The sequence below is a fragment of the Thermothielavioides terrestris genome, chromosome 2, assembly GCF_000226115.1.
Source record: "Thermothielavioides terrestris NRRL 8126 chromosome 2, complete sequence".
Classification (NCBI taxonomy): domain Eukaryota; kingdom Fungi; phylum Ascomycota; class Sordariomycetes; order Sordariales; family Chaetomiaceae; genus Thermothielavioides; species Thermothielavioides terrestris.
In genome coordinates this window covers 7,175,547-7,197,019 of record NC_016458.1, presented here as the reverse complement: position 1 = coordinate 7,197,019, position 21,473 = coordinate 7,175,547, and the positions used below count along the sequence as shown (strand labels likewise).

At 59.3% G+C, this 21,473-nt stretch overlaps 8 protein-coding genes across 8 annotated transcripts; 3 read left to right on the top strand and 5 right to left on the bottom strand.

The window, feature by feature from the left end:
• Positions 1–497: 497 nt before the first annotated feature.
• THITE_2115330 (uncharacterized protein) lies at positions 498–2,135 on the top strand. The gene is made up of 2 exons (XM_003653146.1): positions 498–1,296; positions 1,368–2,135. The coding sequence occupies exons 1-2, from the start codon at positions 721–723 to the stop codon at positions 2,022–2,024; spliced, it is 1,233 nt and encodes a 410-aa protein (XP_003653194.1). The 5' UTR covers positions 498–720; the 3' UTR covers positions 2,025–2,135.
• Positions 2,136–2,718: 583 nt separating this feature from the next.
• Positions 2,719–5,114, bottom strand: THITE_110294 (uncharacterized protein; the record flags this gene model as incomplete). Its single annotated transcript, XM_003653145.1, has 8 exons — positions 2,719–2,730; positions 2,774–2,997; positions 3,135–3,359; positions 4,105–4,217; positions 4,335–4,522; positions 4,601–4,721; positions 4,887–4,914; positions 4,973–5,114. 8 exons carry the CDS (start codon positions 5,112–5,114, stop codon positions 2,719–2,721), a joined length of 1,053 nt encoding a protein of 350 aa, XP_003653193.1.
• Positions 5,115–9,570: 4,456 nt separating this feature from the next.
• THITE_2115328 (uncharacterized protein) lies at positions 9,571–12,181 on the top strand. Its single transcript, XM_003653144.1, has 3 exons — positions 9,571–10,363; positions 10,471–11,808; positions 11,880–12,181. The coding sequence occupies exons 1-3, from the start codon at positions 9,767–9,769 to the stop codon at positions 12,012–12,014; spliced, it is 2,070 nt and encodes a 689-aa protein (XP_003653192.1). The 5' UTR covers positions 9,571–9,766; the 3' UTR covers positions 12,015–12,181.
• A 1,004-nt stretch (positions 12,182–13,185) lies between these two features.
• Positions 13,186–13,849, top strand: THITE_110296 (uncharacterized protein; the record flags this gene model as incomplete). The annotated part of the gene is made up of 2 exons (XM_003653143.1): positions 13,186–13,371; positions 13,610–13,849. The coding sequence occupies 2 exons, from the start codon at positions 13,186–13,188 to the stop codon at positions 13,847–13,849; spliced, it is 426 nt and encodes a 141-aa protein (XP_003653191.1).
• Positions 13,850–15,436: 1,587 nt separating this feature from the next.
• On the bottom strand, positions 15,437–16,164 carry THITE_2026722 (uncharacterized protein; the record flags this gene model as incomplete). The annotated part of the gene is made up of 2 exons (XM_003653142.1): positions 15,437–15,783; positions 15,864–16,164. Coding segments are annotated over 2 exons (648 nt in total), but the record flags the coding sequence as incomplete, so codon positions are not given.
• Positions 16,165–16,490: 326 nt separating this feature from the next.
• Positions 16,491–17,523, bottom strand: THITE_2115327 (uncharacterized protein). Its single transcript, XM_003653141.1, has one exon. It carries the CDS (start codon positions 17,383–17,385, stop codon positions 16,900–16,902), a length of 486 nt encoding a protein of 161 aa, XP_003653189.1. The 5' UTR covers positions 17,386–17,523; the 3' UTR covers positions 16,491–16,899.
• Positions 17,524–17,529: 6 nt separating this feature from the next.
• Positions 17,530–19,784, bottom strand: THITE_2115326 (uncharacterized protein). Its single transcript, XM_003653140.1, has 2 exons — positions 18,262–19,784; positions 17,530–18,201 (listed from the first exon to the last, which is right to left on the bottom strand). The coding sequence occupies exons 1-2, from the start codon at positions 19,624–19,626 to the stop codon at positions 17,875–17,877; spliced, it is 1,692 nt and encodes a 563-aa protein (XP_003653188.1). The 5' UTR covers positions 19,627–19,784; the 3' UTR covers positions 17,530–17,874.
• A 547-nt stretch (positions 19,785–20,331) lies between these two features.
• Positions 20,332–21,392, bottom strand: THITE_2115324 (uncharacterized protein). The gene has a single exon (XM_003653139.1). The coding sequence runs from the start codon at positions 21,012–21,014 to the stop codon at positions 20,463–20,465; it is 552 nt and encodes a 183-aa protein (XP_003653187.1). The 5' UTR covers positions 21,015–21,392; the 3' UTR covers positions 20,332–20,462.
• Positions 21,393–21,473: the final 81 nt, after the last annotated feature.

The window sequence follows — 21,473 nt, the reverse complement described above, 5'->3', positions numbered from 1 at the left end:
GGGTCGAGTTTCTTCAAGTCACCCGGGCTGCTCGTTGCTCATGAGGTTGAGGTTGGATGATACCACGATACATCATTTATGCCGCTGATGATAGTTTAACATGCGATGTCCATGACCACCGCCCCTGGCGGGCCGCACGCACTGCTTGATCACCCCATGTTTTGTTTAGGACCCCTTAGATGCCATTTAGCACCGCGATAGACAATAGTCGATTGGACCAGGTACATACGCACGATCCCAGTCCATCATTCTGAAATGTCTGAAAGGTCTGATATTCATCACTTGTTCCGGCTGTTTTAATTCGTACAATATTAGCACACAATGTGTTGGAGGATGGATTCGAGAACCTGTGTTTAGTTCAGGGGGGTGCAGAACATGTGAGCAGTGCTGAGGCCCGAGCGCCCCTCCACCCATTCATGCAGCCTTATTGTGTCAGATAACTTCCACAATAAGGTACCTTAGGTAAATTTAGCTTAGTAGTGGGGCCAAGCGTCAACGGACGCTTCACGCCCTGCCATTGCAACCTCGCGTTGTTCTCAAAACCAAGTCAGCGTGAGCTGAACGCGACATCCTTCCACCTCGAATCTCGAAACCCGGAGGTCGGCCGCCAAACAGCCCGAGGCCGACGCAGCCTGTAACTGCGCCATTACACCGCCGCTCAATTGGAAAGCTACCGGGCTCGGGGAAGGAGATTTGAGACGGTTGGAGCGCACTGCGAGGATGGCGTCGACCGACGACCCGCTGCTGCTCTTGCGGCAGTCCATCGCTGCGGGCAGCCAGATCATTCCCACCACATCGGCCGACTCGTCGGAAGAAGCGCCGCTCTCCAAGGCCACCCACCTCGTCTTCACACACCCGACCCGCATCGCCGTGCCCATCGACGCCCCGACGCGCTTCACATCGACCGAGGGCAAGGCGGTCGACGTTCGCAGCATCTACTTCGCCTGGCTGAACCGCGACTTCGCAATCCCCGAGTACAATGCGGTCGCGACCAAGCTGAACGAGGAAATGGCGGGCGCCGCCGCCGTGCACATGTTTGCCTTCGTCGAGCGCCTGGTCTTGTTCACCTTCCTGGAAGGCGCGCAGGAGGAGAGCGAGTTCATCAAGCCTCTGCCGGGCGATAAGGACGCCGCGGCAGGGACGGGCGCTGCGGCGGCCGGCGCTTCGCTAAAGGCAGCTCCGGCTGTGCCCGGTCGCGCGGGGAAAGGCACGCTGGATCCGCGCCTGGCTCAGATCTACAGCGGGGAGCGCCGCATGGGCGACCGGAATACCGTCCTCAGGGGCATCAAGCCGACTGTGAGTCGCTACGTTTCGGTCCATCAGCCAGCTAGTGATCCACGCTAACCAGCGACTTCCCCTTTTCTCAGGATTTCTCCCATGTGCGCAAACTCGCGGCGCCCTTCTTGACGCGCAAGCCAGGCGGGCCGCCGCTAGCGGGAGGCGTCGGCGCCAGCGCCACCATCCCGCTCAACCAGAAACCCGCCCGGCGGCCCGACCCCATCATCCTGCTCTCGCCCTCGGCCTCGTCCCTCCTGCGCATGTCCAACGCCAAGGCGTTCCTCGAAGGCGGCCGCTACACGCCGCCGGACCACAACTCGAGCTCGACGATGCTGCACATCTCGCGTCTCCTCAAGGACATCGACCCGTCGCGGCCCATGCGCTTCATCCTGGTCGAGGGCCCGGAGCAGTTCAAGCCCGAGTACTGGAACCGCGTGGTCGCCGTCTTCACGACCGGCCAGGCGTGGCAGTTCAAGAACTACCGCTGGAGCAACCCGTCGGAGCTGTTCAAGCACGTGCTGGGCATCTACCTGGGCTGGCGCGGCGAGCAGCCGCCCGAGGCGGTCCGCGTGTTCGGGCACAGGGTGCTGGCGTGCTCGGTGGAGAAGTGGCGCGACCCGGGCCAGCCGGGCGCCGAGACGAGCCGGTGGAGGGATCGCGAGGTGGTCGAGGCCATCTGGAAGGGCATCGAGGCGAACATGCGGGCCAAAGGGTGGCGCAAGGACGCGGCGCCCGTGGCTATTTGAGGCCCTCTTTGACGCCGGATTGGGCCAGGGGCACAAAAGCTGCTAGCAGATTGTCATTGTATTCATTAGGGGCATCAGCTAGGCGTTTGGGTTGGCGTGGTTTGGCGGGCTTTATATGGATACAGGCTGGAATCTTCTGGAGTCAGGTGTGTGCAATCTTGCGGATCCTTCAGCATAATCAATCGATACCCGGGCGGTTATCACCAGCTGGTTTGACCGGCATGGCGAGCCCGCCGGGATTGGATGCCAAGTTTGAGGTCGAGAATACTGTGAACAAAGACCGAGCAAACGAAACCGTCAGCGCCGCTCGCCAACGCCAACGCCGGCCTATACTCATCTTCATGATACCAGCCCGACCCTTTCTCGCCCCCGCTACCCGCCTGCTAGTCCTGCCTAACGCCGTCCCTGCTCCCCGTCGAGCCGTCAACAACCCAACTCAATCCCACTCAATCAGCAGAACATATAATAAGCCCCACGAGAAACATCAACGCCCCAAGTATAATCCCATCAGCCCGATCATCCGACCGCCGCGGCCTCCTAGCCCGCTCCCGCTCCCGCGCCCTTCGCCGCCATTCCCTCTCCCTCTCCCACTCCCGATCCCAGTCAACCTCCCGCTCCCTCTCCACCACCCAGCCCCTGCCGCCACCACCATCCTCCAAAACCACCACCTCCCGCCCCGCCCTGTCCCGCAGCGTCACCAGCGTCCCTGCATGCGCGCCAGCAGATCCAGCTCCATACCCTCCCCGTACAGCCCGCCTCCTCCAACTACTACCACTCCTGCCGCCACCGCTGCTCCTGCTGCTCCACCCGCGCCTGTCCCGGCTCCGCCCGTCGCCGTGCCGGCTGCCGTCCGGGTACACGGTGTACTCCTCGGTCGTGGTGGACGCGTTGTCGTCGTCGGCGGCGCCCGCGGCGCCGGTGCGGACGATGGCGGTGCTGGGGTGGTAGTGGTATCGGCGGGCGTGGACGAGGGCTGCGTCGTGGTTTGTGTTGTCGTCATTGTGGTGATGGTGGTGGTGGCGATTGCGATTGGGCTGATTGTGGCGTGGAGGTTGCGTGATCGTGGAGCAAGAGGAACAGCTGGCGCGGCTGCAGAAGGAGGAGGCGGACAAGCAGGAGCCGGCGGGGGAGGGGGAGCGGCGCCGGCGAGAGCGGGGCCTGGGTCCTGGTGGCCCGGGTTCAGGGCCGGGTTGGGGCCGCTCGCGGCGCGGGTCTCGGTGGTTGCCGCGCCGGTGACGAGGTTGCGGGCCGCTGCGCGGCCGGGGACCAGTCCCGTCGTCGTAGTCCTGGTCGGACTCGGACATGCTTGCTTCCCCCCGCCAAGGAAGGCTGCGGCTGCTTAAAGTTAGAGGATGGGTAACTGTCCTGTCCACTACGGACGCCTCAGTATTCTGATCGTTGCGGCGCTGTGTGTGCGAGCAGAGCGAAGTGAGGCTTCATCTCAGAAGGAACAGCTGCGGGGGGATTCTCCGAACGAGCGATGAGCGGCTGGTTCGCTGTAATGTGTATCCTGTGAATGGACATTTTGTATTCCGATCTCGTCGGAGCGCCAAACTCGCCATTGGGGCAGGACAGCCACAGCCTCGTCCGCTTGTTTTTGTTTTGTGCATCATCCTACTTTGCTTCCAGGCCGAACTGCACAGGATGAAACCAACCGGCAGGGAGCCGCTGCCCCGCCACATTGGGTGTTGTAGGTTGTTTTGCCATTGGCTGCCCACCAGGGCGACAGTAGACGTTAATAGGGCCGGCCGTGTTTGGTAGTACATATAGGAACCGGGAATGCAGCGTTCGATTGCGGCACGGCTGCGAAACGCCCGGCTTCTCCGTGTAAGCGCTTGGTCGTGGAGGGCGGTTCGCTACAGCATATGTACGCCACTGTTTGGGAAGACGGCTCTCCTGCAGCCCGGCGTCTACGATCCAAGCGCCTGCAAACATCAACAAGTGGTAAAGCGGACACATTGATGTTGTCTGCATCTGTCACCTGCATTGCATAGAAGAGAAACCGACAGCGGTGTTGAACGTCGAACGTGTGTGTTCCACCCAGCAAGGCTCGAGCTCTCGTCGGTCCATCATTACATACCCGTGCCTGGCAATTGATGAGTGGGGCCACTCGGGAACCTGACCGGCGCCGAAGGGCCGACAGGTGGGGCGGCCGGGGCGGGATCCTCGGGCATTCGGATCTGGACAGCAACTCTAATTGATGTGGTTGCATGCTGAGATTTGGCTCCGCGGGTGGGCGACGCTCATCGGTGCACAGCTGCTCGATCTCCCCCAAACACAACTGCTCCGACGCCCGGGTTCATGACACACCGCATCATGCTGTGTCGCTCGACAATCCTCGTCATGTTCGCCACAGGCAACCGCCAGGTGTGGAGCACGCCGGGAACTTGTCTCCGGGCCAGTCGCAAAGGCAGATGCCGTCGTGCGAGAAAGGACTTGTCGGCAACTGCAGGTGTCCGGTCCAATGAGGCACGTCGTGGCCGGTACACGTGCTGAGCCTGATCTTGTTCAACCACCGATCATGCTTTGTATCTCCCCCCAAGCGCTGCAGCGGGATCAGCGACAGAGCCGCTTACATACGCGCCAGGCGGCTGGTCTGACATGAGTATTGGCACGACCGGGTGGGTAGTGGTCAGCCAGAACTCAGTCGAGGTATTCGGAGCTTCCGAAGGCGACCAGCTCTGGGGCGCCTCATGGCTGCTTGGTCCTCATCACCCCTGGCCAGACAATCTGTCGTGTAGCCCAACTTGCTACGCAGTAATCACGGTCAAACGCCGCCTTGCCCGGGATATCGCTTAGCTGCCATGTCCCGTCTGCGAGATGCTCCTGTGCCTGCTGGCTGTGGTCCAAGCGTATCAGTACCCAGCGATGTAAGTGGGGCGGGCAACTACTGCGTAGTGTAGTGTATAAGCACCCGACTCCATCAACGGAGTATGGAGAGCCTTTACTCATCGTGCGGACACCGCTTTGGGTGCCCAGTGGTGCCGACGAGCCGCCTCGTTTCAGACGATCCGCGCGGTGTTCCAAGAAACTCCTGGCGACGGCAATAGCCTCCCGGTTTATCTGCCACGCGGCTTTTTTCATCTCCATTATTTTTAGTGTACCCCAACGCGACGTGGGATGGATCTCGCAGCCTCTGGGCGATTTGCGTGAGTGTGTCGGGCCACAGAAATCCAGTCGGCTGTCTCGGATGCTGACTGATCCATGGTTTCAACTGCTGCCACGCTAGTCTACTGTGGAGATGGTATACACAGTACGGAATAATCCTCCCTGGTTTGATTGTTGGGGTGGTACTGCGCACTTGACATTCCACTAGTTCGGGGACCAGAGGGAGAAAGGTAAAAACGCCGATTTTTGGTTAGTTCCATGCCCTGTTAAAAGTGGAAAGAAGAACTTAGTACACTAAGAGTTAAACCAGCCTGTATTGTAGTGTACTGTATGTACAGTACACTAACCTTGCTGTGGAATCCAGTGGGCTGGTGGGTAAGCAATCCGCACGAGAAAGACAAGAGGTGCGAATCCATCACGAATCCCTCACGTCCCACAGGAGCTATGGAACACTCGAAACGGGTCAAGTATCGAACCCCAACTGAGCAGGCTGGCAGTGATGGCCGGCGTGGTTGGAGAGCATTATTGTATGAGTCCTTGTAAGGTATGCCGTAATTCGTAGTGTCCAATCTGCACTCACGTCACCGCCATCGAAGCAGTCTGTTTCATCTGGAAACCGCGTTCAGATCCCAACCTGAGGCAATGCAAGCCGAAAGCGGTGGAAAGGCAGCCCCGGATAATTCGTGCGCACCCCCCTGGTCGGCTCTTAGGGGCTTTGTGCAACGTGTGGCTGCTGTTCCACGTGGCCTTCCCCCCACACCAAGCAGCTTCTTTCTTTTCCCTTTACGGAATACTCTCGGAGGGATGCAGGCTAGCTCACGTGGCGCAATTCCGTGCGGAAGTACCGGTACTCTCTGCTGCCAGAAGTGGGACTGTCAGCACTTTCACATTCCGGATCTAGCGTGGAAACCAGGCGAGGTTTCGCTCCAGCCAGCAGCCTCTTCTCTCCTGTCTTCTTCCCACTCACTGTGTATCTGGAAATACGCACCACTGCTACCGCACAAGCTTTTCCGGGACAAGGTCTTTTATGCACATGCAAAATACAAGCTCCACTTCCATGGAGCTTCGTGACTTCGGCGAGGGAGCAGCATGCACGTCACCTAAGGAATTAGGCCGGTCATATCCGGTTCACGGCTGTTTCCTTGCTCAGGGCTCCCCCGGCCATTGAACCGTTGGCACACAATTTCGTTTGGCTTATTCCCGGAATCCCGTGAGGCTGTTTGCATCGGACCAGGATCATTGCCGCCTGAGGATTAAGTAAGGTTTATGCTGGAACCATCATGGAAAGATGTTTACCCAACCATAATCCGGGTGCATCAGGCTGAAGTAGCACCGCACACAAAGAGGGGAAAACCAACCCGGAGAGAACTTCCTAAGCTATCATCCATTCCTTCTCCTCGTTGCACACTGGGACTATTTCACCGCGTAACTAGTAGTTGACAGTCAATGGGCTGATAGAAATTGAGGCTCAGAAAGCTGCTGTACTGTACCTTTGATAATCACTTTCCGTGGCTCCAGAGAAGTCGCTATTGATACCAGAACAACCTCGACACATCACATAATCTTGTCTCCCCATAAAACGGCAATTTCCTGCGACAACATAGTCTTTCCTCTTGTTCTTCTTTTTTCACCCCTCGTTGCATGCATGTGCATGCTACTTTATCAATCTGATCCATAGGCATCGCCTTTTTTTTTTCCTTTTTTTTTTCTTTCGCTCCCAACCCTCTGCCGCACCAATGTCTTTCACCTTTATAATAATACTTGCTCCCATTTCGCAAAGGTGGTTCGAACACCTTACCCCGCTTCATGGATCAAGCAATGGGAATTGCCAAGGTGACATTTTCCACTCTCACCATCCCACCCCACTATCGCAGTTCAACGACCAGGCAACATGGTGGGTGGCTCCACTCTCCCACCTCTCCGACCCTCGGAGTGTGAGGATGACTTGGACGCGCAAGAGCGAGCGTGGCCGCCAGGCTCCAGCCTCCAGGCAGACAAAGGCTCCAGGCTCCAATTCCATGGCTGTAATGTGGATACCCGACCTCCATGTGCGCAGCGGCAAACTCCCATCCCTCCACTACCTGTCTGCCTTATCTTGCGTTGGGAATGATCTGTGCTGGCTGCACAGACACGATACTCATCAGATCCAATCCAATGCGCCATCGCAAGGTTGAGAAACGTCAGGCGGTGAGGACTTGGCGGGCCTTGGCGGGCAGGCACAACCCGAATTGGACCGGGAACCCCGCTTCATCAGAGGGAAGGCGGCTCCTGAAAAGTCATGACATGAGCCATGTCTCTGAGTGTGCCTCTGTGGGTCTTGGCGGAGCATAACCAGGGTTTGAGACGAATGACTGGAACGCCAAGCACAGCTCCCCCACCATTCATTCCAGTCTTAACGGTGGCGGCTGCAGTGTGCGGAAGAGACGGCGTGGCTGCAGGGACCCTCTGCCCAGCGCAAGCCACGGGTAGACGTTAAAGAGGTCCCGCCAAGACTAATTTCGGCCAATTGTCGGCAATGTTTTTACAGCGTCAGTACCCCGCCAAGACCGCCAAGCGGTTTGCACTATCCCCAAGGGTTAGTTCGCTGGGGGTGCAGGGGGCGGCGACAGCCCCCCGCTGGTTAGGGTGAGGGTTATAGTTAGGGTAAGGGTCAAGGTTAGGGTACGGGTTAACTTCGTTTTTTTTTTTTTTTTTTTCGATTTGGTTGAGGTTTCGCGAAGCTGTTGCTACGAGTCTTTGCAATTCTCGTTGATGTTGCTCGAAGTCGTCGCGGCCCCGCTTACCCCGTGGCGATTGTAAATACTTGTAAGCGGCAGTCTCCGAAATTAGTCTTGGCGGGACCTCTTTAACGTCTACCAAGCCGCGGCCTCGTGGGCAAGATCCCTGAAGCCACGCGCCGATCTGGCTGTGAGACCTGTTTCGAAAAGAGCCCCGTTCCACTTTGCTGCAACCCTACCTCGCCAGTTGTTCTTATTGGGCGCGAATCTCGAACGCTCCCCGCCATTCGCCTCAGCAATTTGCCTGGGTCGCTCCACATTATGGCTTGACCGCTTCTCTCTCTCTCTCTCTCTTTTTTTTTTTTTTTTTTCCCGCCTTCAACTATCACAGTACGCTAGTGTACTGCACAGGAAAGGGCTCGATCCGCCGCCTGCATGCATCGGTAGTGGAGTGTACACATCGCCTCACCCCGGTGTTCACTAGTGTATACTACATCGACTACGATGCCTGGACGCAGTCCGGCTGCGTTTCTTACCCCGGCCGGCCGGAACCTCAACGGTCGCACGTGGCATGAACATGAAGGGAGTGACGTCTGGTGAAGAAACCGACAACTAACTGTGCGAGGTGAGTACCTACCTACCTTCCAACCTCTGTAGACAGACACCGACTCTACACAGTTAAGAGCTATGAGACGTGACTGGGTCCAACGTTATCGCAGCTCGCTGCCTATATACTACACTTACAGTATCCAGTGCCCAGCTACACTAGGACGGCATGGAACGACGAGGGTGAGGTGTGAATGATCACTTACGGAGTACGGAATACTGTACGATCCCTCCTTCAGCCTCCTCAACTGATGAAGCCCTGCTGCCTGTCGACTTTGTGTGTACTCTGCACACTCTGTACGGCAGTGTTAGACGGGGGTTTATGAACAAGCCTGGAAAGATTGGAAGCCAGCCACCAGCGTGATGCCGCTTTCGCCTCCAGGTGTTGTTAACTCCGACTCGGCATATTCGCAACATTCCGTTTCCATACGTCGGAGCCGAAGTGCTCGCCAGATGCTGCCGGGGTCAAAGCCCGTACTTCGTCACTGTCAATTCTGCTGAATCTCCTTGAAGCGTGGAGGGATATCCTTTTGTCGCATCTTTCTAGTGATAACTATCCGACACACGGTGCCTTCCGATGATTTCCTCCAGGCTGGACGGTGTATAAATGGCCGATTAGTAGGGTTGTGGTGGAACCATCACGACACTTGGCACTGTGCGGAGTAGTTCCGCGATTACGGCTGACGGTCTGCAGCGAAAGTGGGGTGGTGCCGCGGTTTCGACTCTTCGCTTTCTCCACCTGGTTTACACTACACCACCCGTCCGAAAACATGCCGAGCATTTGTGACGAACGGAGCATCAGAAGCTTCAATTCCCGGAGTCCAACTTCAACTTTCCTTGTCTGCGCCCAGCCGTCCTGGGCCAAGACCCTGCCACAGTCAAATTATCCGTCAATGAACTCAGGTGGGTTTACCGAGGTATCCGTGCTCCATACTGTGGTTGAGGCGCTGGGCAAACCGGGCGGGCGGCAGACGGCAGAGTGCCCTGGGCAAGGCTCCACTGAGCGATCCGCAGCTTGGCCCCAATCAAAACCGCTGAGGTACAAGTACCAGTACCTGATGTTCCCACGCGCACAGGGGTGCCTGGCTCCCAGACACACACCACGCTGGCCCCCCCGGCTCTCTGGTGTGCAGTTCATTGACCGGGGCCCGCTCCACGTTTTTCGCTCTCTGCCGGCCGTCCCTCTTTTATTTGAACCGAATCCTGCCCAGTCCGGGGCGGCGCACACACACATCCACCCCCTCTCATAAAGTTACTGTGGTAATAATAATACTCCGCCTGCCTCCCCCATTTTCCGGTCGCTGGTCTTAGATGGCCGCGACGTCCAATTCGTCTCGCTCAACGCCATTGCCTGAAACAGCAGCCCATCCTCCCGCACGCGAGCGCATCGGCAACCCAGCCCGCAACCGATCCCCGTCGAGCCCGTCGTCCTCGGCTGCCTCACGCCCCGAGCCCTTCTCCGGCGCCAGTTCTACCACCACCACTACTAACGCCCATCGGCCGCACCATCTGAGCCATCCGTCCATCAGCTCGCAGCGGTCGGGCGGCTTCCTGGCTTTTTTCGACAGGACGCTCGCTGGTATCACCGAGCCCCGTGTCCGACCGCGGCAGTCGCTCAGCCGTATCTCGACCGGCCCGGAGACGCTCGCCAGCGGCCAATCCAGCCCGGAGAGGGGTCTTCGCGCCACCAGACCGGCCTCCAATTTCGCCCCTCCCGCGGGTTTGACAGCCGGAGACGGCAGGCAGCCGAGCCCGACTCTCGTACACGGTGATCCTCCTTCGCAGCCGTACAGCGAGACGGATCCTTCGCTTCCCGAGCCGACCCACGTTTCGCGCTTCGACAACAAGATGCACCAAACATCGTCGAGGCTATTGCGCATGACGGACGATGACCGTCCGTTTACAAAAGTAAGTGGCCATGAAAGAGCGCCAGCTTGGAGCCCGCGAACGCGCGGTAGACGGCCGGCTAGCCGTCACGCGGACCGAGAAGCTGACCCGGGCCCGGCCGTCACCAGGACTTCAAAGACCTCTTCGCGACTCTGATCGTGAGCCTTCTGCCTCTGTCGGCGCATCGTGTGCGCTTGACCAAGGTGGAGCACACGTTCCTGTCTGAAGATGCCATCAACAACCTGGGCTCGCTGAAGTTCTCGCAGTCGAACCGCATGCCGGATCCCAAGGACCCGTCGAGAATCGTCACCACGACCACGACGACGACCTTCTCGATGGCCAAGGACATGGCTCGCTCCATTTGCCAGCGCTTCCTCGAGGCGAGGTTCATCGAGTCCGCGGACGGGAAATATCAACAGGTCTACACCATGAAGGGGTCGGTCTGGCAGTTGACGCCCAAGGGCATCAGCATTCTGGACCGGTTCTGCTCCAGGAACGGGATCCAGCAGAAGCAGGTTGCCGAGCTTGTCGGGTCGTCCCTTCCGCAGCTGGTGAGCCTGGAACGGGACCCGCAGACGGACAAGCTGCTCACGGATCGTGGCACGATAGAGGTCATTTTCCGGAGGTTTGTGGGCACCAACGGGTTCAATATCAAGTCCAGCGTGAGCTCGGCGGACTCGGACTCTCTGAGCGACTACAGGGACGGCCTCACCGGCGTCAAGATGGCGCAGGAACGCAAAGTGGGCGGCAAGACGTACAAGGACACGTTCACCGGGAAGGCGGCTACGGACTGGCTGATGGATTGCTCGACCACGGTCGACAGGAGGGAAACGATCGAGATTGCCTCGCTCTTTGTGGAATATGATCTCATACAAGCGGTGCAGCAAGATCGGGCCTACATGATCCAGAACCCGGCCCACAACCTCTTCCAGCCGACCAAGCACGCCATCTGCCAATTGACGGCGAAGGGCCACGAGCTTGTGAACCCCAGCAACAGAGGACGTGCCTCGGAGGGCGAAGGCCTCGGGGCGTCGCGGTCGGGCGGCATTGCCCGCGACTCGAACACGCAGCGGCTAGATAAGATCCTCAACGACCCAGCCCTGAGGCTGCTGTTCCGCGAGAATCTGCGCGAGACTCACTGCGAAGAGAACCTGTCCTTCTACCTCGACGTCGACGAGTTCGTCCGGCAATGCAGGCAAGCGACCAGGGCTGCCCAGAAGAACCCGAACAACGCGGCCTCGCTGGACGGGATCAAGGAGATCATGGCCCAGGCATACGGCATCTACAATGCCTTCCTGGCACCAGGCTCCCCGTGCGAGCTGAACATTGACCACCAGCTACGCAACAACCTGGCGACCCGGATGACGAAGGCGGTGGGGCAGGACGTGGCCATGATCGACACGCTGCACGAGGTTACCGCGCTGTTTGAGGACGCTCAGAACGCCGTCTTCAAGCTGATGGCCAGTGTAAGTTCCATCCCCGGGTCGTTTCTTAAGTTATGAACGACGTAACAGCTAATGCGGAAAACCAAATCCAGGATTCCGTCCCCAAGTTCCTCCGCAGCCCCAAGTACGAGCAGACACTCAAGAACTACGACTTCGACGCCATCAATGCGGGCAATTCGCAGGCCCGCGTCCCCGAGCGGAGCCAGAGCAGGTCCAACCGCAATTGACTGTCGAGGATGCCGTCTCTGAGACGGCCACGATAGAAGTCGATCGTTCCACGAGGCCGCGCCTGCGCAGGCCAGGCGGGGCATCTCATGATGCGTTTCTTTTTGTTAAAGAAAATGGCGGCCAGTGATTTTATTGTTTATATTTTGTCTTCCCCCCCCCCCCCCCCCCTCCTGTCGTCAGGGCTGGCGTGCATTGCTGTTTTTTCATGATGCATGGGAGAACCCTCGATGCTCCCCTCTCGCGTTTATATCCTGCTGCGTTCCTTTTGTCGGCTGCATGCTCTCTTCGTTGCAGTGTTGATTTACGGCGTTAGGGAGGAGGTGATGGCATAGATGGGAGATCAGATCATCGGCATACAACGTGGTATCCTCTTCTCTCTCCTCTTGTCATGTGGGCGGGGTGGAAATTCGCGCCATTGGGGGGACAGGCGCTCTGTGCATGTAGGAAGGAATGGCCCTTTGAATGAGCTAACGTCGTGGATCGGGGGAGGGCAGGGGCGTGGATGTCGGAGGTTGAACGGGAAGGTCAAGCAAGGGGATGCTGGAACGGACTTGCGTGGCGGTGTGTTGATCCCGCGAGATCCGCACCCAGCACCAAATAGCGAAACAAGGCAAAACTTCTATCCAGTGGGGCAGTCGCTGTCACTCGTCTGTGGCATGTGGAATGTGGTGACTTGGAATGTGGTGACTTGCGGTGCCTTGCGGTGCCTTGGAAGGGTGAATCGGGGGTTCGTCGTCGCGAGCTGGTGCTGGAATGCTGTCCACTCCCAGGCTCCAACCACGCATTCTCAGAGCTTGTCGTCCGGGTACTGTTTTCGGATTCCTGGCTGTAACTGCCTTGGTGGCTCGTTCGTCATGGACGATCGATGGGAATCGGGACTTTCCTATCCCTTGAACATCCCAGAGGGTCAAGATGTGGGCATACAACGACGTTCACCGGCGCTTCCCCCTAGAATCAACAAACCTGTTTACTCCAACGCGGTTCCGCGTTCCCTTAACCCGACGTTCCAGCAACTGTGCCGTCGTCCACCCCGTTTCTACTAAACAGCCAGTGTTGTTCCTTCTCATGCTCTTCCCTCCGTCTTAGCACGCCGACGGTGCCTTGCTTGGCTTGACAGAGCACCACACCGCAGTCTACCACCTAACCAGCCACTCCGCGAAGACAACGAAAATGCAGCTCACGAACAACCTCCTCCTCGGCCTCCTCGGCGCCTCCGCCGCCTCCGCTGCCGCCAGGGCCCACCGCCACCAACACCTGCCCGAGTACAATCCCCACGCCCCGTGGCAGAAGCACTACCACCCCCACTATATCGGCTGGAACAGCACCGCTGACAGTTGCGACGCCTCCGGCGACGATGTGAGTATCTACGGGGTGTTGTGCTTCCCTCCGGGCCGTCTTGCCCCGGCTCGAGTGAAAATGGGCTGCTCTCATCCCGCGCCTGATGTTCTCAGTCCTGCCTCGCCCGGCGCGTCAACTCCCAACCCATACATACACAACGTGTTATCTATCCGCCTCTCTTGCTTCCTTACACACACACAACCCCCTACCTCGGGTACCATTCAGTTCCGCGTTCTAACCAGAAACACAAAAGCAGACTCCACCCTCCGGCAATCCCCCATCTTCCTCCACCGCCCCTTCCACGCCCTCGGGGACAGGCACCACCCAGCCGCTTCCGCCGCTGCCGAGCGGCGGCCTCGGCGTGCGGCTGACCCCTTTTGTTGCCGTCTCAGGCGCTGGCCCTGGCGCTGGCGCGGGAAGGAGGGAGGAGCGCCTGGGGTTTGCTGCCGTGCTGGGGGTGACTGGGGTTGTGCTTGTTGCTGCGGTGCTGTGTTGAGGTTTCGGGAGGAGTACGTGTGATGGGGAGTTTGCGGGTTGGGTTTGGAAAGGGGGTGGTTTCTGTCTTGGTTTTGAGTGGATTTTGTTGGTTGGTTGGGCTGAATTCTCTAGTAAACCTCTGCTTCATTCTTACCCTGTTTTCTCGAAGTGGTTTAAAGACACAGCCTTCAAAAATGGGGGAATCTCTGCAACTGTCTCGATTCTCAATGATCACAACGCTGATTTGTGCCAGCCCATCCGTTCCAGAATCCAGTGCGTTGCTGTTGTTGACAGGAGGCATATTTGGCGGTTCACCTATACCGTCCTACGCAGGGCAGCTGGGTGCCGTCGAGCCGTCCATCTCACACAAGGGATGAGCTCGCCGAGTTCAGAACCGATCCCTTTCTCCGGACACCGACATCAGAAGGATTCAGACGATCATTGCTGCTCTCATTTATCCAGGGGTATCAAATGCAATGCGCTTTGCTCCTCTATATCTAACCCAACCGTGGACAATTGGTTCATAATGAAACCCAGCCCTTCGTCCTGTCCCATCAACCAACGCCCTCCCTTCTTCCCCGCCACCACTTCCCAATCCACACCCCCTCTAGACAAGCAAGAAAAGAAAACAAAAAACAAGACAAACCACCGCTCACTCAAACTGCGCAACAAACGGGCCACTCAACGTCGGCCCCAACGACACCGACGCCAGCGTCGTCGCAGGCAGCAGCGGCAGCGCCGGCGGCGCCCGATCCCGCGTCCGCAACGGCGCCGGCAACATGCTCGCCGGGCGCGGCGCCATCACGACGCCCAGGCCCACCACACCAGTCCCGCCACCCACATCGCCGTTGTTATCGGCGTCGGCGTCGGCGTCGGCGTTGTCGTCGTCATAGGGGCTCATATGCGGGTAGTCGGGATGGGCCTGGTGTTCTGCCGTCGCCTTCGCCTTCGCCGTGGCCGTCGCAGTCGCTGGATGCAGGCGGCGAGCTTCCCCGTTTGCTGGGTGGTAGCTGAGCCTGTTGTTGTTGCTGCTGTTGTTGTTCGTCGCCGCCGATGACGACGAGGGGCGGCGCCCGCCGCCGAGGGCCTGCCAGAGGGCGTCATCTGATAGCGTGCTGCTGCTGCTGGTGGCTGGGGTGGGAATGTGATTGGCGTTGCTATTGTGGCTGTCCCCTCTCGCGAGAGGAGGGCTGGCATGCTGGGGAGATGGTCGGTAGGGGGAGAAATAAGGCAGGCTCTGGGGCCGCGCCGCAGGCCGGGTTGGCGCCGCCGGCCTGGGCAGCGGCCAGTCGGGTTGTTGTGGTGCCTTCAACGGCCAATCGGGCTGCTGCTCACAGAGAAAGGGGGTCGCGGGCTCGGGCAGCGCGCTGCGTGCGCCCTGCTGGTGCGGGGGCTGGCCCTGGGTACCGCTTGCATACGTCGCTGGGGGGCTTTTGTACGACGGCGCCGGGCTCGTGCCGACACTGCTTGTTGCCGACGGCCACAGCTGGCTGCTTTGGACGCTGTACAGCGATGGAGAGGAGGCGGTACTGGCGATGGAGGAAGAAGAGGAGGAAGCAGCAGACCCGGGCCGGCTTGGCGGAGCGGATGGAGCAAGGTACTCGGGGCTGCTGATGATGCTGTTGCTGCTCCCGTAACCCTCAGCGATCCTCGTGACCGCGTTGGGGTCGGGAGAGGCTCGGCTTCTGTCGTCGGCGCTGCCGCTGCCCATGGTCTTGCTAATCCTCTTGCTAGCGGTACTGGCGATCTCGGCCTTGATCTTGAGCCGCTCGACCAGGGCCGCATGCGACCTCTTGAGCGTCTTCTTCACGAAGCTCGTCATGACCACGTTGCAGCGCATGTCGACGTCCTCACGGAGGTAGAGTCCAATTGGCGGCACCTGGAGGCCGAGCTCGAGAGGTTCTGCCGGCTCGCCCGGCAGCGAGCCGCAGACTGTCCATTTGTCACGGATGGCTGGAATTGTAACAAAACGCCCGAGTTAGCGTCCGTCCGCGAGAAGCGAAGACGCCCGCAGAAAGGAAGGATTGACGTACTCAGCCCCGCGGGCGCGTAGCAGTGTGTCTGCAGTCCCGTTGGCAGGTCATTGAAGGCGCAAGTATACGTGACATCGCCGGCCACTCCTGGAAAGTACGAGATCTTGTCGGTCAATGAGTACCACTGGCAGGCCAGCTCGTCTGCCGGAGCATGAGGTGGTGCTGGGATCGGGTGGCGCTCCTTGACCAAGGGGTTCAGATCTATCATCTCCTCGTGGTCATGGAGGAAATCAAGGACTATCTGCCGTGTGACACCCGCCGGCAGAGGCGAGACGGTGGTGAACACACTGCGCTTCGACATGGCGGTGGCCGGTGTAAGTGACAATCAAGCCGGAGATAACAAGAAAACAAGGATCAACAAAGTTTGACAAACCGCCATAGAGAGACCCAGCCAGCTAAGACTGTCAGTACAGAGTACTGTGTACTGCAGATGGAGGAGCACAAGCCGGTATATACCAATACAATAGTATTATCCTGCATGCTCGGAAGGAAGCAGCAGCGCCCGGCGGCTGTACACTACCGGATCCGCTTGCGCCCGCCATCCGGATGGGAGCCAAGATTACCGTTGGGTGTGGCGCAATGCCCCTGTTCGGACCCCTGGCCTCATCCTGATGCGTTGCGATGCGACCCGCACACGTGGGCACGAGGCAGTGCGATCCGAAAATACAGTAGTGTAGTGTAGTGTAGACAAACCCCTGCGCCAAGCTGTCGGCTCCAGGAGATTACCGAGAACCACTGAATACGAAGTAACCAATCCGAAGTCCGGAGTAGGTGCAGCAGCTAACCAGAATAAGCGAACACTCCCCGCTAAGTCCGGGAAGCAGCGTCGTCAGTCGTGCATGGGACACAGATGCTGCACCTATGGAGTTGTGCACCAAAGTCTGGTTGCAGCGCTGTAGCAGCGTCGCAGCAGCAGCATCGGTTGATCCGTTGTGGTAACTAGCTGCAGCGCATCAGCTTAGTGTGGATGGACGTAGGATCCGGGGCCCCATGCAAGCAAGGCTGGCGCCTCTGGCGCCTCTCAACCAGGCCCGGGCTAAATCTCCCTGCACCACCTTGCCAGGACGGCGTTCAGCTTCACGGCCGCGGGAATCTCCTCGAGCGCGACGTCCACCTTCCACATCTTGGCGTCCAACCCGCCCAGACCGGCCGTCCCCCTGCCGCCCGGGGCTGCGGGAACGAGCAAGCCGAGGGCGACCAGGCGCTCCCAGGCGATGCCCGCCGCGCCGCGGCCCCACACGCGCGCTCCGCCCCCAAGCGCCAGCATGCCCGAGCTGGCCGACTGCACCCGCTGCCTGCCCATGAGCGACGTGTACTCGTCGTACGCCATGGCGAAGTTGACCGTGTCGGTGTGCGCCACGATGTCCAGCCGCGCCGCCGCGATGAGCATCGCCAGGTCCAAATCCGAGAGCGACCCGAGCAGGTGCAGCTTGGAGTCCGGCGGCTCGAGCGAGACGGCGGGCCCCGCGGCTGGCGGTATCTGCAATGATGGTGCCGTGGCTGAGAGCGCTGCAAGCGGCATGATGCATGATGTCAGGAAGGCCGAGACTGACTTCGTAGTGTAAAAGTGCGATTCGAGGTGGTCCGCAAATTCCTGCGTTTTGTAGAGAGCCTGCAAAATTGGTCAGCAAAGCTGGGCGGAGCAGCGCTCCCTCTCGACAGCGAGCGAGCAGGGGTAAGAGCCCTCATACGTCGATTTTCCCGTTCCACCAGGCCCAGAAGGCGGAGTGGCCCTCCAGTGACGGGTTGAGTCCCTCCAGCACCATGTCCTCTTCGTCCACGGTGAGGCCCTGCTTACATATGTCCCAGTACGCAGGTAGGCTCTTTGGAAGCGAGAGATGCACATATCTGTGGCTGAACCGGCTCTTGACCCTCTTCTCGAGGCTTTCGACCACGTCGATCCTCGTCGTTAACCCCAGCACGGCAATCGGCGCCTTGCGGGCCTGTGCGATGTCGAAGAGATTATACAGGAGGGTCTGCCGAGCGTGAGTCGCAAAGAGATCAAACTCGTCTATGACGAAGATGATCGACCTAGACGTGACGCCGTCCTGCGTCTCGGCGATTTCGGAGGGGTGCGACAAGAGAGCGAGTAGCGAAGCCATAATATCGGCGTAGTTGGTAGTCTGCCATGGTCAGCAAAGGACCGCCGTTCATCCATCGTGTCGGGTGAGCCTGCCTTGTTCACGAGCTCGTCCTCGACCTCCATCTCCTTGCCGAGCTGCCGCCAGATCTCTCGCAAAGCCAGCTTATCGTCGGTGTGGATAAATCCGCTCAGCCTGACGACGTGGAACTGACCCTCGTGAAGCCTCGACATATCGGCTAAGATAGATTCGATTAGCTGCAACAGCGGTTAGCCTCACAGCACTCACAGCACAGGAAGCAGCTCGGAAGAGCTCACTGTCGTCTTGCCGCAACCACGGGCTCCTATGACCATCATCGAATTGCCCTCGCCCGCCACGACCGTCTGCTCTATGAGCTGATACGCCTTCTCGTAGGCCTCGTCCTGTCCGCGGAGCTTGATTCGTCGCCTGCCCGTGCAGCGGTCAAGCAGCACCCGCTGCGCCGAGCGGAGATGCTGCTCAAAATTGGGAATATCCGGCCTCTGAACGTCCCGCGCGGCTACCGCCGAATGCGGCTGGCGCGGCCCTAGGCTGTTCGCGGAAGGGGCATCATCCTGCGAGCAGTTGCGACATATCCAGTCGCCTTCGGGAATCTCGGCGAGCCCGTAGCACTCTTGGTGCACGGCCATGTCGCAGTTGTCGCAGAAGACGATCTCGTTGGGCGGGGCCGAGTCCGGCTTGGAACAGATGGCGCAGACTTCATCGTCCTCCTCTTGGTCAGTTTCCGGCCCCTCGTCCATTTCCTGCACTTCGGTCTTGGTGGCCTCATCTGCTTGGCTGCGCTTTCTGGTCGATCGCGACGGCGTCTCCGCCGGTCGCTCGTCCGGAGTTTCTTCATCCCCTCGGTCGTCATCAAATACCACGCTCCTGCGCAAGCGGTCGCCGTCGGGCTTCCCTTTTCGGGGCGTCAGGATCCCTTTGGGCATGGGGGCATCCTCTGTCCGGCCATTCGTAGTTGCCCTCGGCCGCCGCAATTTCTGAACTGGCTTGCCGTCCGATTCCCGCTCCTCAGTTTGAAGCAAATCGCGGGACGGGCTTCGACGGGCGCCTAACCGCCCGGCTCGACGGGTTGACACGCCCGCCCCAGCTTCGGGAGGAGCGGCATCGCTGCTCTGCGCAGTAGCCGATTCCCCACGATCGACCTTGTCCGGTCGGCCGCGTTTCCTCTTCACATGCTCGTCTCCATTGACTGCCACGGACGGGCCGGGCTCATTTTTCGCAGCAGCCGCAGTGCCAAGCGTCTGCCTCCTTGGTCGTGGTTTGACAGCGGCCGTGGTGAGCTCATCCTCGTCCGAGTCTGGCACATCATAGACACTGCTCTTCTGCAGGTCAGTGGAGGCTGCAGGCTGGGGTTTCTTGGCCTGCCGCTTTCCCTTGGCGAGTCGCTCTGGCTGACGGTGTGCTGAGTTTGTTGTGCCTTTGTCTTCTGAGCTTGGGACATCGCGCGAGTCTGCCTGTGCCGCGGCTGCGCGGCGACCGCGTTGTTTCGAATCTCCGTTTGCGACCGAAGGGACCTTTACAGCGGCCGAGGGCAAGTCAGATGAAGCTTGGAGACGGCGCTTTTTGGCGCTTAGTGAAGCGTCTTCCTGCTCATGCAACGCCCGGGTTCTTTTCCTGGCTGAGTCGGTGCTTGCCCTGGCCATGTTCCTGCCACAACTTTCAAGCCCGAAAAGTTCAACGCGGATGATTTCGTGCCATGGAGGCTGCCTGTCGTAGCATACTGTGACTTTTCCTTTTCGGTGTGAACCGAGCCGTGAAACTGTGGCAGCAGGCGCGTTTCAATGGGCCAGCGCGTTTCGGGAGACCGGGGTCGGGCTCAGTCCCGCCTGCCAATCACCAATCATCAGCATGCCCAGGTGGCTGGCCAACCAATCCATCCAAAACCCGGCGAGCGTTGCCTGGTGAACCTACGGAGTAAAATGCACAGAAATACCGGGGTAGGGGGTAAACTTGACGAGAGCCACCCCAGTATCCGCACGGAATACAGGCACTTGACCCTACCTCTACTTCCGTACACAAGAAGCTTCCTGCTGTTCACCTCCTCCTAATTTATGTTCGACAAACAGCGAATAAGCGACCTCAAAAGCTTGACCCTTCCTCCCAGCACCCTCCCACCTTCTTCCATCCCGTTACAGCTTGGTGTCTTGCCCGGGCGACTTATCCACTAGCATTGCCTCGCCCTCGGCCAGGAGGCTGTCTGCGCAAGTGAACGAGATGTCAGTCTCCGGTCGCAGCAGCTCATTTCCGACCGGGGACAGGAGTTCGAACCTACCGTCGCCATCCTCGATCGAACCCCTCACGTAGATCTGCCGGCCTTCCTTCTTGAACACCCTCGCCCTGACCACCACAACGCCCGGCACCTTGACCGGTTTCCGGAACTTGGTCGTCATGGTCGCCGTGACTGAATGACCTGTTCCACCATGCATGCAATGGAAATATCAGCTACCCGCGTCTCCTGCAGGGTAATTGGGGGCGAGCTCTAGTTATAGAAATTGCCCGAGAACTCACAGCCCAGACTATCCGACACGCTGCACATCGTCTCATCCAGCAACACGGCCGTCAGCCCGCCGTGCAGGACTCCCCGGTAGCCGCACAGATCCTCTCCCAGATCGACGAGCGCGTTGAACAGCAGGAAAGGCTTCTCCGGGTCCTCGCCGTTCTGCGGGCCGCCGCCCTGCAGCAGCGCCCTGCTCTTCGAGATGGGCGGCGCCCCTTGCGCCGGCGGCGTCGTTGGCATCCGCATCCAGAAGACCACGCACGCGCGCACCGTCGTCGGGCTGTTCAGGACGGAGCGGATGAACTGCTTGTCGCCCGTCGGCAGCAGCCGGCGGTCCACGACGGCGATATCGAACGCTGCCGGGTCCGCGAGCAGCTTCGCCGTCCACGGGATGGCCAGGAAGTGCGCCAGCGGGTCTTGGATCACCTGGTTGTGGCCTTCGGGGCACGAATGTGCCGGTTTCTCGATGTGCTGTCCTCCTTGCTGCGTGTGGGACTGAGGCTCGTCGCCCCGCGAGTCGCGGCTTGATTCCATCGTGTGAGACTTCTTTGTGATGCACCCTTGGAGTCCGGGGGCAGAGGGTGGCGTGCGGGAAGTTGACGTAGACTTAGGCGGTGAAAGGGCTTCTATCCCGTCTGCGAAGTGTTGCAGGTTGGCTGGATTCGGGGGTCAAATTCGGGGGTCAACAGTGTCCAGTAAAGTAAGGTAGGACGAACTGACCGAGGCCGTTGGGAAGGAACGATCCATGTCCTCGCCAGTTTCCCAGGACAAATGGCGCTAGGAGGCTTGCGTGCCGGGTAGCAACTGCCCGTCGTGAGTACCAGTCTCGGAGCTGCCTCAAACTCGCCGTCAAAGGCATGGCTGGGCAGTGGATGTAGTTCCCAGGCAAGTGGCATCATGATGGGAGCGATCGCGAGATATTGTAGCTGAAAGCTTTCCGCAACCGTACTTTAAAATGGACAGCTAGAATGTGAGAGTTTTAGCCAAGTAAGA